The sequence below is a fragment of the Babylonia areolata genome, chromosome 21 (genome assembly GCF_041734735.1).
Source record: "Babylonia areolata isolate BAREFJ2019XMU chromosome 21, ASM4173473v1, whole genome shotgun sequence".
Taxonomy (NCBI): Eukaryota; Metazoa; Mollusca; class Gastropoda; order Neogastropoda; family Buccinidae; genus Babylonia; species Babylonia areolata.
Genome location: NC_134896.1, coordinates 32895159 through 32912658, shown reverse-complemented (window position 1 = coordinate 32912658; position 17500 = coordinate 32895159). Strand labels below are relative to the sequence as shown.

Here is a 17500-nt window from a genome sequence, read left to right as displayed (position 1 = left end):
CTCAATCCTAAACCCTCCCACCCGTCTTTCTTTCTTTCTTTCTTTCTTTCTATTCGATTCCCTTCTGTTCGGTGTGTGTTCCAAATAAAGGTCATCACCCACGGATCGCCAAGAATGCACGACGGACGGCGGGCACACCTTGCAGGAGAAAAAAAAAAGATCACAGAGAGAGAGAGAGAGAGGAGGGGGGTGCGGGGGGGGGGGGGGGGGCAGATGGAGAGAGTGAGTGGGGGGTGGGAGTGGAGGGACAGGGAGAGAGAGAGAGGGGGGGTGGAGAGGGATAGCGAGGTAGGGAGAGAGAAAGACAGAGAGATAGACAGAGATACAAATCACAGAGAGACAGAGACAGAAACAGAGATGCAGATCACAGAGAGAGCGAGAGAGATTGAGACAGAGAAAGAGAAACAGATACAAATCACAGATGTAGAAAAATAGATAAATAGATTTATGGATATATATATATATATAGATAGATAGATAGATAGATAGACAGAGAGGAGGGGAGAGACAGACAGACAGAGACAGAGAAAGAAGGAAAATGAGAGAGAGAGAGAGAGAGATCATATGACAGAGAGAGAGAGAGAGACAGACAGTCAGAGACAGAGAAAGAGCAGACAGAGAGGCAGACAGAGAAAGAGAGAGATAGGGAGAGAGAGATAGAGAAAGCAAGAGAGAGACAGAGACAGACAGAGAACAGCCCCTAAAGGCATCCATACCCCTACAACTACCCACCCATACCCCATCCTGGCTCAGTCACCAGACAAAAGGGCTGAAGTATTGTTCCAGAGCTGTCTGTCTGTGCGCGCTGGATTACAGACAGACAGACAGATAGGCAGGCAGATTGGCAGGCAGACAGACAGACAGATAGGCAGACAGATAGGCAGGCAGACAGATAGGCAGACAGACAGACATATAGGCAGGCAGACAGACATATAGGCAGGTAGACAGACAGATAGGCAGAGAGACAGGCAGGCAGACAGATAGGCAGAGAGACAGGCAGACAGATAGGTAGAGAGACAGGCAGGCAGACAGATAGGCAGACATATGGGCAGGCAGGCAGACATATAGGCAGGCAGACAGACAGATAGGCAGACAGACAGACAGATAGGCAGGCAGGCAGACAGATAGGCAGGCAGACAGACAGATAGGCAGGCAGGCAGACAGACAGACAGATAGGCAGGCAGACAGACATATAGACAGGGAGACAGACATATAGGCCGGCAGGCAGACATATAGGCAGGCAGAGAGACAGGCAGGCAGGCAGGCAGGCAGACAGCAACAAAACACACGAAATGCATTGAAATTATTTATAAAAAGAAAAAGAAATAATAAAATTCTACGTCTGTTAACGGCAATGGCCGAAGGGGTTCGAGGATAGAGGGTTCAGATTTATCTATCTTCACACATAGATAGATATAGGTATAGATATAAAATTATATATGAACATGCATGTGTGTATCTGCAAACACACACACACACACACACACACACACACACACACATATATATATATATATATATATATATATATATATATATATATATATATATACATACACATACAGACTGACTGATTGATTGATGTCGATACCATGGAAAGTGCGTGCGTGCGTGTGTGCGTGAGAGAGAGAGAGAGAGAGAGAGAGAGAGAGAGAGAGAGGAAACAACACACCAACCTAAACCATACATTAAAAAAAAGATTTTTTTAAAGTGAAGTGAATCTCCCCTCCTTCACACACACACACACACACCACTGCCACCCCCCCCCCCCCCCCCCCAAACCCCGTCCTCACACTCTTAGGACGATGCCATCTTCTCTGACGTCAACACCGAGATTTGAACTCGCCAACAAACACTGAGAGAGACGAGATGGGGGAAACAGAACAGAAACGAAAGAAACACACACACACACACACACACACACACACACACACACACACACAAAAGAAGAAATGTGATATATAAAATAAAATATATAAAAAAAAGAAAGAAAATAACCAAACAGTTTGACGTCAACCAGCCTTTGTGTTTCACTCACACAGTGAAAGAAGAAAAACTGCTGAGTAACAAGGCCAAGTGAAAAAATAACACAATCTGGATCGGGTCCATCGCGTGCTTTGTATGTGTGCACGAGTTTGTTGCTGTCTGTTGTGTGGCGAGGGGGGATTGTACCTGCTGTTGATCCCAAGGGCTTGAACCATGTCAAGACAAAGAGAAAAAAAAAAGAAGAAGAAAAAAAAGGAAAGAAAGAAATAAAAGAAAAGAAAAAAAACGGGAATGGAGAGGGAGGGAGGGAGAGAGAGAGATGGAGAAAGAGTGGGAGAGAGAGAGAGTGAGGAGAGAGAGAGAGTGAGGAGAGAGAGAGAGACATACAGACAGAGACAGACAGAGATCAGTATCAGTAGCTCAAGAAGGCGTCACTGCGTTCGGACAAATCCATATACGCCACACCACACCTGCCAAGCAGATGCCTGACCAGCAGCGTAACCCAACGCGCTTTGTCAGCCATTGGGAAAAATAGGGCAAAAAAAAAAGAGACAATAATGATGAAAAATAAGCAAATGAATGTAAAACATGCAGACACACATTCACACATACACACACACCCACATGCATAACAGATATGCAACAAACATGCAGTTTCAAAGATATGAAAGCACAAACAAATACACATAATCGTAAACGAGCCCTCACACACACACACACACTCTCTCTCTCTCTCTCTCTTTCTCGTCTCTCCCTCCGTCTCTTTCTCTCTGTCTCTCTCCATCTATCTCATTCCTCCTCTCTCCGTCTTCAGTACTCTCACACACAAGTGTGTGCGCGCGCGCATGCTTCAGTCACTATAGATACATCCGAAATAAAACAATCTGCACGTGCGCGCGCGTGCTTCAATGTACCCAAGAGCACGAGCGCACCACCAGTGCAGTGCGTCGTTGGGATTGGAGGAATGTTGGAGATAATAATAATAATTATTATTATTATTATTATAATGGTACTTATATAGCGCTGAATCTTGTGCATAGACAAATCTAAGCGCTTTCGCACCAGTCATTCTCACGCACGCATAACTCTAAAACCGGAGAAACTAAAGACAAGGAAGAGGCAGGGAAGGGAGGCTATTTTTGCAAGAGGTGGGTTTTAAGGCCACACTTGAAAGAGCTGAGTGTGGAGACTTGACGAAGCGAAAGAGGAAGTTCATTCAGGGAAAGAACGGCGGCCAACAGTCGAGAGTTTGAATCTGGGTATGCGTAAGTGGAGTGGATCCGAAGCTGATCGTAGTGAGCGAGATGGAGTGTAGAGGTGAAGGCAGCCACAGAGATAAGAAAGCCACGTTTATCACGTTGTTAACAGTTCGCGTACCTATACTTTTCGTGGTCTGTGTGATGGACGCTCAGTATCTCGTGTCTGGAAGGAAGGAAGGTAAGGGAGAACACTATGATAGTTTCACGAAAACAAATCCTGATAGCCTCCACAATCAGTGAGGAGAAGAAGAAGAAAAGAAGAAAAAAAAAAAAAAAAAAACACACAGACGAGAAGATACACGACCACCTTGTCCAAATATTCGCACCAGACACACACCACACGCACCATCAAAGAAACACGTGTTTTTCGCCCCCCTCTAAGCCCCACGCCCCACCCCACACACACCCAAAAAAAAGAAGAAAAAAGAAAAAGAAAGAAACAGAATAAAATACACACAACCGACAACCATAACTCTGTGTGTGTGTGTGTGTGTGTGTGTGTGTGTGTGTGTGTGTGTGTGTGTGTGTGTGCGTGCGTGTGTGTGTGTGTGCGTGTGTGCGCGCGTGCGTGTATGTGTGTGTGTGTGTGTGTGTGCGCGCGCGTTTTAATCTTCTCCTATCTTCCAAACCTTCGTCACCAGATCCAGAAGAAGAATACGAAGAAAAGAATAGATTATAAAAACCCTGACGAGACATTCAGGCTCAATAACAACGATGACAGCAGTGATACAACCAACAACAGATACACTCAACCAACCACCACCTGGCACAACAAGTCTTCTCTCAACACTTCAAAACCTGCAGGCCGGAAAAACAAACATCCACCCACACACACACGCACCACCTCCACCTTCCCTACCCCCACTACGTCCCCCCCCCTCACCCCCCCCCCTCCCCCCGCCCCCCCAAAAAAACAAACAACAACAACAATACACCGTACGTCATGGTGTTTCGTCAACAGAGCAGGACAGAAGTTCACACAAAACCCAAGTCTGCGTGTGTTACACATTGTACAGACAGACTACCTTTGCGTTTACTTCTCTTTAAAAGCAAACATGAAGGAGACTCCTGAGAGTTGAAGAAGTCGGCCGCTGCCTGTCTGGACCACTAATATATATATATATCTTTACATCTACTATATATATATGTCTGTGGTCTGGACCTACTTTCGCCTGGCGCTAATTTTGTCCCTGTCTGCTGCATCACTTAGGGGAAAGAGCCTTTGAGTTTTGAGGGGGACGCTCCACCACTGTGAGTCTCTCTCTCTCTCTCTCTCTCTCTCTATATATATATATATATATATATATATATATATAAACACACACACACATGAGGACTGCCACGTGAAGTCGATGTCTAAGGACTTAAAGGGGGGGGGACAGAGTGCAGAAGGCACTGCACTGTACTACACCATACTTACCAATGGTAAATATAGAAAAGTGCTCTTGTATACGACGAGAGTGAGGGGGGACAGGGCATGCTTATTAACTGAGCTGTCTCACAAACATATTGTGCATAACATGATTATTATCATTATACACTCCCCCCCCTCCCTCCCTCCCCCCCCCCTCTCTCTCTCTCTCTCTCTCTCTCTCGTTGACACGAAGTAAACTTGATGCCGAATGGTGTTTATTGTCCTTTTCCGATAGGAAATGGCTGCAACACTACTGTTCCGTTCTACGATAATTCAGTCCAGTGTTCGTGACTTTATGTCGTTCTTCAGTCATTCAAAGTTTGATTTGGGCGTGTTTTTTGTTTTGTTTTTTGTTTTGTTTTGTTTTGTTTTTGTTGTTGTTGCTGTTGTTCTTGTTGTTGTTTTTTGCTGAAGTGGAATTTCCGAGTGCATGAGCACTCCAGGTTCATTTTTAGACGACTGAACTATATCATGTGAGAATGAGAGCCTTATGTTTCGTAAAACCCTTACACTCAGCTCTTTGAAAACCCGGCCTCTCAACGTACGTCTTTCCAAAATAGCTCCTCACTAACCTGCCCTTTTCCGCTCATAGCTTCTCTGACATTCTATCTAGTTAATAATAATAATAATAATAATAATGGTATTTATATAGCGCTGAATCTTGTGCAGAGACAAATCAAAGCGCTTTCGCACCAGTCATTCACACGCACGCATGCATAACTCTAAAACTGGAGAAACTGAAGACAAGGAAGAGGCAGGGAAGGGAGGCTATTTTGGGAAGAGGTGGGTTTTAAGGGCAGACTTGAAAGAGCTGAGTGTGGAGACTTGACGAAGCGAAAGAAGAAGTTCATTCCATTTGCAAGGTCCACAGACAGAGAAAGAACGGCGGCCAACAGTCGAGTGTTTGAATCTGGGGATGCGTAAACAGAGTGGATCCGAAGCCGATCGTAGAGAGCGAGATGGAGTGTAGAGGTGAAGGCAGCCACAGAGATAGCAAGGGGCAGATTTGTGAATACATTTATAACATAGAGTGCTGATCTTGTACTTCATTGTGTGTGAGACAGGGAGCCAGTGGAGATGTTGCAAAAGAGGAGTGACGTGCTCAGATCTTTTCTTTCTGAGGACGAGTGTACAGATACCGGTCTGAATCAGTTTGTCAGGGGCATCAGAGAGGGTTGAAAGAGTGGAGGAGGTACAGGTGCAAATCTCCAATCTCTCACTGTGATGTCTAGAGAGAGAGAGAGACAAAGACAGAGAAAGAGAGACAGAGTTACAGAGAGAAAGAGAGAGAAGAGACAGTGATAGAGACAGACAGACAGAGACAGGGACAGGGCAAGACAAGACAAGACAAGACAAATTCTTTACTTTCGAGGATAATAGATAAGCACTGGCGCGCTTTTTTTTTTTTTTTTTTTGTTTCATCCAGTCCCCGCCTTGAAACAGGGTCTACACTACACAACACTACATTATATGTGTCATTGCATACACTACAGAATGCAACGTAAAGTCATAACATGCGAATACAATACTTGGAGGGACACAGAGAGAGGGAGAGACAGAGACAGAGAGAACTCTCTCTTGGTGTCTCAATAAGTCAATCGACCCTAAGAACCCCTTCTCCCACACAACACCTCCCCTCTCCCGTTTCCAAGCACATCACTCTCATTAACCCTCCACAATAACAGTGCGTCGAGATCCCTGCACCCTCTCTCCCCCCCCCCCCCCACCCCACCCCCTTTCCTCCCTCCGGCCACCTCCTCCTGCTCCTCCTCCCCTCACCCCCCCCCCCCACCCCCCTCCTTTCTACAACCCACACCTTTCACTGTCTCTTTATCTCTCTCTTCAGTCTGATGCTTTGGGCAAACAGCCACTGTCTCATAAAACAAGCGGTGTGACACTTCACTTGGCATGGCCATGCTTGCCGGCCTGCCCGCCTGCACTCACTTGCCGTTTGTCTCCCCCTTTACACATGTCCTTCAACTCTGACCTTGGCGCGTCTGTCTTTCCGGGTCACGGGGGGGTGCGGATGGGGGATGGGGTCGGGGGGAGTCGGGGTGGTGGGGGGTTGGGGGGGAGGGGGCGGAGCGTATTAAAAGGTTCACTGTCTGCATTGATCTGAGAGGGAAATAAATCATCATTATGGATTATTTATTTATCTATCTATCACAAAAAATATATCTGGGCTTTTACTGATCTGAGTACAGGCTCTGAAAAAGAAAGTCCAATGAAAATTGTTTTTGTTTTTTTAATTAACTCACTCAGTACGGCCAGTCCTCTCTTCTCCTCTACACAGACACCTCGGATGTCCAGTGGGTGTCTGAATGACCCAACCATTAGCTTCCGTCGTCAGAATTGTGGTATTCTTTGTCAACATTCACCTCTTCAGTGTAAGAGCCTTCCGCTTGTAATATTTTGATGGTGGTAACTGGGGTGAAACGCTGTTAACGTCGTCTCTTTCGCCGTTCGTATGGAGAGAGTTAAAGAAAAAGACCAAGAAGTCCCCTCACACGGTTTTTAATTGTTTAATTGTTTCTTTCTATCTTGGTTTGTTAAATCATTTCCACTTCAAAGAAGGCATGGACGTTTTTGGTAAATCTGGGAAGACCACATGCAGCAGCAACAGTGACAAATAATTATCTTCATTGCTGTGAGGATGGTAACATTTCGTAACTGTTTTTTTTTTAATTTCTTCTTTGGAGACTCTCCGGAATCCAATTCTGAAGAAAACAAACGCCAAATAGAAAAAAAACAAAACAAAAAAAACCACAAAAAAACACCCCTTCCCCCACTCCCCCTCTCCCCTCAACACCACTTTTTTCCCCCATCTCGATCAGAATTGTACATGCTACTCTCATCTGCAATTCATTTCTTTTTCTTGGTCCTGAAACCTTATATTAAAAAAAATAAACAAAAAACAAAAAAACAACAACAATTCATCACCAAACATGCTGAAATTCCACGACCGCCAAGAATTTCCGGCTCAATCGGCGACCGGCAAGCGGAGCGGCCTGGATTATAGGAACATTATGTGCTTAGGAGGAGCAGCAGGAGGAGAAGGAGGAGGAGAAGGAGGAGGAGCAGGGGGGAAGAGAAGATCATGCAGACAAAAAAAAAGGAAGGAGAGTCGTGGTGACTCAGTGGACGGCCAGGCAGTACACAAAGGACAAAAGACCGAGTCATCCTCAACTGCGTTCCTTCAGTTTTACTGAATGTGCGTATCGTTTCCTATCGGGTTAATACAGATGTGTTGTGTTGTCTTGTGTTGTAACTATTATGATGTGCTGTCCTGTGTTGTGTTGTATTGTGTTGTATTATATTGTATCATGTCATGTTGAGTTGTCTTGTGCTGTTTTTGTCTTGAGTTGTATTGTGTTGTATTGTATTGTATCATGTCATGTTGGGTTGTCTTGTGCTGTTTTTGTCTTGAGTTGTATTGTGTTGTATTGTATTGTATCATGTCATGTTGGGTTGTCTTGTGCTGTTTTTGTCTTGAGTTGTATTGTGTTGTATTGTATTGTATCATGTCATGTTGGGTTGTCTTGTGCTGTTTTTGTCTTGAGTTGTATTGTGTTGTATTATACTGTATCATGTCATGTTGAGTTGTCTTGTGCTGTTTTGTCTTGTGTTGTAGTGTCTCCTCTGCTGTTCTGATGGTCATTGTCGGACACGGCCGACTGTCATGCAATACGAGTACGATAAATGTAATGTATTGTACTGACAACAGTCGTCGTGAAGTGAATGTACGGACTGTTATTTCTATAGACGGAGGCTGCCAGGCTTTTACACAGGTGGGGGATCACAACGCTTTCCCATACTGATCAAAGCGGTTTTAAAGGAAGGTCTACAGTGGCCGTTTACGACCACAGGATAAGTGCACTCATATTCACTGTGTTTGAGGCTTGACGGCATAGGAAGGCATGGCTGAAGCTTCCCCTCCTGCCATTCTTTAACCTTCCCCGACCGAAGTCTGGCACCCACCTGGGTGGAGTGAGGAAAATCGGAGTAAAGCGCCTTTATCAAAGACACAACACTATGCCGAAACGAGACCTCGAACGAACGCTGATCGCGGATGAACACTGGATCGCAAGTCCAACGCGCCTGATCGATTCTAAATTAAAGGGGAAAACCCTCAAACAAAAAGGTCGATGCTGAGGCTGACCCCACTGACAAGCCATGGTGTGTACCTTCATCCCCGAACACCGAATGCTACCCCAATTCAATGCGAATTCATTTACAGCTTTGTCTTTTGTGAAAGACAATAACTCTCAAAAGTTAGGAGGCAAGACACTGGCTATAAGTGCCGCAGTCTTGGTGGCTAGTTGACCTTTGTGGGATTCATCCCAACGCCGACTGACCATTAGCCTCCACAGCCGAGAAAGAAGGGGTGTAACTTGGGCAAGACACTCTCCACTATAAACAAATTCTAGCCCATATTGTCGAGACAACAGTTGCTTCCTCTTCTGGGGGGAATAGTCAAGAGTCGGACACGACCATCATCCCTTTCCAAGCGTTTCCCCTCCCTTGTACCGAGATCCACCCCATACACTATCCAGCAACAGGAGAGAGACCTTGTACATCAAGAGTCCTACCCGTGTTCAGGAGGTTGCGTTCCTTCTATCATCCCCCCCCCCCCCATCCACCCCCCAGCCTCTACCCCCAACTGAACACCTTTACCCACACACCGCTTGTCGTAAATCAGACCGGCTTGCTTCCCCTGATAAAGTCACACACTTCTTGTCGGTACTCCAAGACCTGGGTCTGTATCAAAAGGGGTGTGGGGTGAGGGGCAGTGCGGTGGACATTATTGACAGCTATACGGTTATTGCCACACTTACTGTCTCGGGTAGGAAGGAAGGAAGGAAGGAAGGAGGGAAAGAAGGAAGAAGGGAAGGAAGGATCGAAGAAAGGAAGGAAGCAATGAACCAAAGAATGAAGGAAGAGGGAAGGAGGAAGAAGGGAAAGATGGAAGGAAGGAGGGAAGGAAAGGAGGAAGGAGGGAAGGAAGGAACGAAAGAAGAAAGGAGGGAAGGAAGGAACGAAAGAAGAAAGGAGGGAAGGAAGAAACGATAGAATGAAGGAAGTGGGAAGGAGGGAAGGAAAGGAGGAAGGAGGGAAAGAAGGGAGGAGGGAAGGACCGAACGAAAGAGAGAATGAATGAAAGAAGGAAGGAGAGAAAGAAGGAAGGAAGAAATGAAAGAAGGAAGGAAGGAAAGAAGGAAGGGAGCGAGCCGTGGAAGTTGAGCAGCGCCCCCTTGCCAACCCCTAAGTCCCCCTTCACTGTAAGATAATGACTGGTGCTCGTGGAGACAGACACGTGCAGGTATGTGGCGGACAGATATCACTGAGTGTTTACATGATTATCCGACATACTGCCTGCCTCGCCTGCACCCTCACTCACCTCGCTGCCTCCATAATCTGGTTTTCGTTGGGGGGGGGGGGGGGGGGGAGGGGTTCTGTTTCCTCCCCCTCCCCTCCCCCTCTTAACTACAAAAAACTGTTTTATAGAATTAGATTTCCTCCCTGAAGGAATAACATTCATTGAGAAATGACTATACATGCCAAAATATGACAATAACAAAAATAAACAAGGTTGAAACACCTGCAAACGTTTACAATTTTTTGAATATTGTTGTTTTATTTTTCTTTTCTGTTTTTAAGATTACGGAATTTTAAGTCGTCATTTTCTCCAGTTTCTAACTAATTTAAAAAAAAAAATCTTTTTTTTTTTTTTTTTTTTTTTTTAATTTCACTGAAAGTTTTCTGGGTCTTTTTATGTCTCGTTAACTTTGAGATCATTTTCGCCAAGGCGTAACCTGATTATAAGCCACTCTAAATTTAGCTATTTTGATATCTCAAAGGAATTCTTCGGAGTGAAATAAAGATTGGAGAGAGAGGGAGACAGACAGACAGACAGACAGACAAACAGACAAACAGGCGAACAGACGAACGGGTGGGTGGGGTGAGGGCTTTCAGATCTTTTCGTTTCCGTAGTCGGACACTCGAGTACGTTCTTCTCGTAAGGCCACCGCACTCTTGGCTACAGGGTCAAGATAAGACCGGAGCGAGCAAACGAAACATTCACAGGCTTTCTGACAGAAAAATCCATTGGGCTGTCATACCTGACCCGCGTTTATTTGGCTTGTCATCCAGTATGTAGGGGGTGGCTGGGTGGTGAGAGAGGGAGAGATAGAGAAGTACATAAAGATAGCGACAGAGAGAGAGAGAGAGAGAGAGGGGGGGGGGGAGGGAGTGAAGAGAGGGAAGGGGAGGGAGAGAGAAGAGGAAACAAGGAAACAGAGACAGAGAGAGAGACAGACAGACACAGAGGAATACACACAGAGAATGAGAGAACAGAGAGAGCGAGAGAGAGATAGACAGACAGACGGACGGAGACTTAGAGACAGAGAAACAGAGAGGTAGCAACAGAGAGAAAGAGAGTCAGAGAGAGACAGAAGCCATCAGCACTGTATATTTCCATTAAAAGATTAAAAAAAATTAAAAAAAACAAAAAAACAACACCAACAATCATCATGTAACAATGCCCCTTGATGAATACAAAGGCTACACACATGCGTGCTAGAGCATTCCAACACACACACACACACACACACACACACACACACACACACACACACACACACACCGATCAGTCAATATTCATCAATTATTCATAGTAGATGATGTCGAGCTACCCTAGGATCAAAAAGAAAAACAACTAATGAAAACTGTTAAAAAATAACCAAAAAAACCCCAAAAACCACACACACACACACACACACACACACACACACACACACACACACACACACACACACAAAACATCGCACGACACCAACTGCATCTTCGCAGTTCACCCTTTCATCATCCCCCACCCCATCACCCCCACCCCCTCCAAGTCAGTTGAGTGTCAACGGTTTTGTGGTACACCCCACTGATGTCTATCTACGGTACAACCCCAAAACAGCAAAACAGCCAGACATCAGCTACTGCCGCATACAGCCTCGTATCCTTCATCCCTGAGGCCTGTCCCTCCCTATTTTATTTATACCAGCCGTGGAAAACCCAAGTGTGTGTATCATCATAGTTTTATGATGTATAGACGGCTCAACTACACCTGTTGCTGGTTCTTCCCCCCACACCCCTCCCTGTATTTCCCAGGACTTTACGACGAAGTTATAGGATAGTTATATATATGTGACTGTGCTGACGGAGGAGGAGGAGGTGGGGGTGGAGGTGGGGCGGGGTAGGTGGTGTGTGTGTGTGTGTGTGTGTGTGTGTGTGTGTGTGTGTGTGTGTGTGTGTGTGTGTGTGTGTGTGTTTCAGTTTAACGTCCACTGACGTAGTGTCAGTTTAGGCAACTGAATAAGGTGTGTGTATGTGTGTGTATGTGTGTGTGTGTGTGTGTGTGTGTGTGTGTGTGTGTGCGTGTGTGTGTGTGTTGTGTGTTCGTGAGTGTGTATGTGTGTGTACGGCATGCGTGCGTGCGTGCGTCAGTGTATGTGTCTACAAGCTGTTGCTATTCGACAGTCACGGTTACACTGACAGACACAAACACACACACAGCCAAAGACACAGCACACACACAAACACGCACACACATAGTACACACACACACACTTCCATACTGTGTGTGTGTGTGAGGGGGGGGGGGACGGGGTGGGTGGGAAGGGGGGTTAAATTTTGCATACAACTCCCCAGGACACATCGACGGATGAGGTATTTTGTCATCAGACGAAATCATACCTCTAGTATCATCAGACGAAATCAGTTGCAACTGAGCACGAGTACGCCCGCACCGCAACGATAAATCCGTACTCCTGTGTTCCGGCGTATGCGAACGCAAATACATACTTACTTATCATCAACAATGATTAAATAAGTAAATGAGTGAGAAAAGAATAATAAACGAACAGCAACACGCAAAATAAACGCGTAAATAAATTAACAGCGCTTTGTTAGTAAAACACACAGCAGAATGTAAATAAATCTTGCAAACTTGCAGACAGGGAGTAATTGATATGTGTGTGTGTGTGTGTGTGTGTGTGTGTGTGTGTGTGTGTGTGTGTGTGTGTGTGTGCACGCGCGCGTGGGGTGAGAGAGAGAGAGAGAGAGAGAGAGAGAGAGAGAGAGAGAGAGGAACGGATAGAGACACAGTCAGACACATAGTCTCTCTCTCTCTCTCACACACACACACACACACACACACACACACACACACACACGCATATATATATATATATATATATATATATATATATATATTCACACGGAGAGACATAGATAGACACAGACACTATATAAGTCCAAACAAACAGAACACAACAACAACATGTTCAATCACTTACAGACGCGTAAGCCATGTGTGCAGGGTAGCGGGTCCGAGCCGTGAGTCAGGAGAACAGACCAAAGTCCCACCCAATCCTCCACAACAGGTAAAAACGTCACCCGAAAAGCAACCACCAGCAGCAACAACCAAACCCAGGACACAATTCACCACAACCAGGATAAAATGATTTCGTTTTTTTTTTTTCTTTTCAAAGACATATAAATAAGGGGAAAAACAAACACTCGAGCTGCAACGGTCAGTAGATTTCAACAAAGTTCAAGTTAGGATTGGCAAAAAAAAAACAACCGCAAACAACCAAACAATCCAACAGCAATAATATATAAAACAAAATTAAAAAAACCACAAAGAAATTAACAATAAACAAATGAATAAATAAAAAAAAATAAATAAATAAAATGCACTCAAGACAACCCCCCCCTCCACGTGGGTAACGGAGGACTGATCAAGAACGCCCACTAAGAGGTTGATGACAACAACACTGACGCACGCGGAGGGTTCGTTCGTACCACTACTACTGGTAACCTCCGAGCTCGCAAGCCACAGCGACACACACACACACACACACACACGCTCACGAGATCGGCTACAAACCAACGAACCCACCAACCCACCCACCCACAACCAGCAGCAAACCTCCTCCCGCGTTCGGTCAGCCTCGACAGCTACCGTACGGCGCACCAACAACAGTAGCGAAGTTAGAGGCATGGGTGGGTTTGAGGGTGAATGTTCTACTGCGGTGTGTGTGTGTGTGTGTGTGTGTGTGTGTGTTGCCTAAATCTTGTATCTTTCTCTCTCTTTCTCTGTGCTGACTTGTTTGGGGGAGGGTGGGTGTGGAGAGATGGGGTGAAGGATGGTGGTAGTGGTAGTAGTGGTGGTGGTGTGAGTGTGTGTTGCCTAAATCTTGTATCTTTCTGTCTCTTTCTCTGTTTTGACTTGTTCGGGGGTGGGTGTGGAGGGTGGGGCCGGGGGTGAAGGGTGGTGTGTGTGTGGAGACGAAGGGTAATAGCATTCAGACCCCCACAACTCCACCCCTCTCATTTCCCCAAACTTTGTGAAAGGAAGTGAGAGGGGGATGAAGAGAAATAGAGACAGAGACAGAGAGGGGGGAGGAGGGGGGGGGGCGATAGACAGAGAGAGGGAGAGGGAGTGATGGACAGAGACAGACAGAGAGAAAGAGAGAGAGAGAGAGAGAGGACTTTCACTACCGGGGTTACTTTCAAATCACCACACGGCATCCACCGCAGGCCTTACGCGCGCGCGCGCGCACACACACACACACACACGCACACACACACACACACTCACTCACTCACTCCCTCCCTCCCTTTCACACACACAACAAACTCTTACGCCGCACAGGTGTGTGTGCCCCCCACCCCCACCCCCCCCTGCCTGTAACTGGCCCCCGCCCCTTCCTAGCCCTCGCCACCCCCTCCCCCCTCCCACCACCCTCCCACCCTGCTTTCTCTTTCTTCCCCAACTCCTACCCCCTCCTTTATTCCAGCTGACATCAGCACGCGCCCTTTCTTTGACAGGTGGAGCGGATTTTCTTTCTTTCTTTTTTCCTTTTCTTTTTTCAGGGGGGAGGAGGGAGCGGGAGGTGGTGACTGGGGAGCGAAGGGCAGGTGTGGGGTGTGGGGGTTAGGGGGGGAGGGGTACAGGGATGGAGGGAAGAGAAAAATGAGGAGAATGGAGAAAGACGGGAACAAGTAAAAGGAAGTACGGAGGATTAGTGGAGGGGAGAGGGTAGGGTGGGGGGTGAAGGACTAAAAACAACAACAACAACAACACACACACACACACACACAGACAGAACAAACATAGACAATGATAAAAATTAATAAAGAAGACGGCTAGAAAAAAGGCCAGAACATACTAACACACACACACACACACACACACACACACACACACACACACAGAGAGAGAGAGACTGTCGCATCGAACTGAAGCCTATTGTGATACCGTACATATGTGTGTTGGAATACTATATTGGTGGTATGGATCAATCTTTTTTTTTTTCTTTTTTTTAAATTTATTTTATGGATCAATCTAGATAACCAACACGGCCCGTGAATGCACCGTGTGTCGTATTTCACTTTCCTGTGATGTTGTATCCTCGTTTCTTACTTCATGTTGTCCACCACCACCACCACCACACCCCACGCACCCCCCCCCTTCCCCCGCCCCGAACCTCCAAACCCCCCACCCCCACCCCCCCACCATGACCCAAACCCCATTCCCCGGTCTTCCCTCTGCCTTTCAATGCATCTTACTTTTTCCTTGAACAAAGCTTGGCTGTTTTCTCCTCGACTTTATTCTCTCTGTCTCTGACTCTCTCTCTTTCAAAATGTCTGGTGATGTTTTACGGCGACATACCTGAGCTCTTTCGTGAGCACTTTGTTTATCTTCTGGGTTTATTTTTGCTTCTTTCTTTCTTTCTTCCTGTGTTCCTTCTTCATCTTCTTGCAACACGATATTTCCATAGCCTACTGTAATATTGTTCTTCCCATTTCATGGAGGATCGAGCATTCGGTCATTGAATCACTGTCACTGGGACTCTTGACTATACATGCTCTGCTGTACAGCGATACTTCTTCGATGCTTTTGGCCTGTCTTTGTCACCGTCCATACTTTTGGCATGGCTTTGTCACCTTCCATACTTTTGGCACGGCTTTGTCACCTTCCACACTTTTGGCATGGCTCTGTCACCTTCCACACTTTTGGCATGGCTTTGTCACCTTCCATACTTTTGGCATGGCTTTGTCACCTTCCACACTTTTGGCATGGCTTTGTCACCTTCCATGCTTTTGGCGTGTCTTTGTCACCGTCCATACTTTTGGCACGGCTTTTCCACCATCGATACTTTTGGCATGGCTTTGTCATCTTCCATACTTTTGGCATGGCTTTGTCACCTTCCATACTTTTGGCATGGCTTTGTCACCTTCCATACTTTTGGCATGGCTTTGTCATCTTCCATACTTTTGGCATGGCTTTGTCATCTTCCATACTTTTGGCATGGCTTTTGTCACCTTCCATACTTTTGGCATGGCTTTGCCATCTTCCATACTTTTGGCATGGCTTTGTCATCTTCCATATTTTTGGCATGGCTTTGTCACCTTCCATACTTTTGGCATGGCTTTGTCATCTTCCATACTTTTGGCATGGCTTTGTCATCTTCCATGCTTTTGGCATGGCTTTGTCATCTTCTATACTTTTGGCATGGCTTTTGTCACCTTCCATACTTTTGGCATGGCTTTGTCATCTTCCATACTTTTGGCATGGCTTCGTCATCTTCCATACTTTTGGCATGGCTTTTGTCACCTTCCATACTTTTGGCATGGCTTTGTGATCTTCTATATTTTTGGCATGGCTTTCCACCATCGATACTTTTGGCATGGCTTTCTAACCATCGATACTTTTGGCATGGCTTTCTAACCATCGATACTTTTGGCAAGGCTTTGGATAGTTTTGGCATGGTTTTATCACCACAGATACTTTTGGCATGGCTCTGATTCCATCGTAATCGTGTATTATTTCAATCACCTGCTTTCGTATCTTTAATTCTTTATCATACTTTAAAGTAGTTACTGGTTTGTTTATTTTGTTCATTTGTATTATATCATTTTATACGAACTTGGGGTAAGTATTCACTTATATCATTTTAAACAAACTTATGGTAAGTATCAATTTATATTATATCATTTTATACAAACTTAGGGTAAGTGTATTGCGGCCGCTGCGTTGTGTATTCGAAGTGTGCATCTGCCGTTTACAAAACACTCTAAAAGCATTGGCTTGTTGCTCGCTTTGTGTGTTTGAAATGTCTTTGTTTTTTTTTTGAAAATTCAGATCTTGTTTAAACCAAACTTAGGACGGGCTCTCAAGGCATGATCAAAGCGTTGGGCTTGGGCATTTACTCTGTGTTTTTGTTGTTGTTGCTTTAATTAAGCAGATCTGGTTTTGCGTATAATTGATCAATCCGCACGCTCTGACACTTGATTTAAACAAAATTTTTATTCAGTAAATATGTCACACATGTACAGATAGACAGCGGAGCAACAACAAGCTAACAGCTTATATCGTGCTCAGGAATGTGATTAAATACATTTGTTTCGTTTGACGGCTGGTGGACGCTACACAATTGCCAATTATGTTGAAATACACATTTTCCAACTGCATATAAACGACAGTCATTGCAGACATACATTGTTTCCCCCCCACCCCCCACCCCCCGCTCTGACACTTCTTTGAAAGAATCTCCACAACATTTTGGCATGGCTTTAACTCCATCGTTACGTGTGCGCCAACTGATGTCACGGTGTACATGCACACATGATGAATTTTCTTCTTTATTTTTTTCCTTCGTGTTTCTCTTCTATCAGGTCGATTCCTCTGGTGACAATAAATTTAATTTTATGTTAATATTGATATTAGCATTATTTTACTATATTATGTTCTGTTTGTTTATTTGTTTTATTTCATTATTTCATT

At 45.3% G+C, this 17500-nt stretch overlaps 1 protein-coding gene across 3 annotated transcripts in view; it reads right to left on the bottom strand.

Annotated features, from left to right (window-relative positions):
- Positions 1 to 17500, bottom strand: part of LOC143295940 (uncharacterized) — a 186118-nt gene that overhangs the window by 114868 nt on the left and 53750 nt on the right. The window contains exon 1 of one of the 3 annotated variants that reach the window (XM_076607641.1): positions 13005 to 13151. The exons of the other annotated variants lie outside the window; for them this stretch is intronic. Coding sequence (XP_076463756.1) covers positions 13005 to 13019 — 15 coding nt within the window. The 5' untranslated portion in view covers positions 13020 to 13151. Of the gene's footprint in view, positions 1 to 13004; positions 13152 to 17500 lie in introns of those variants that run through there. 3 annotated transcript variants of the gene reach the window in all.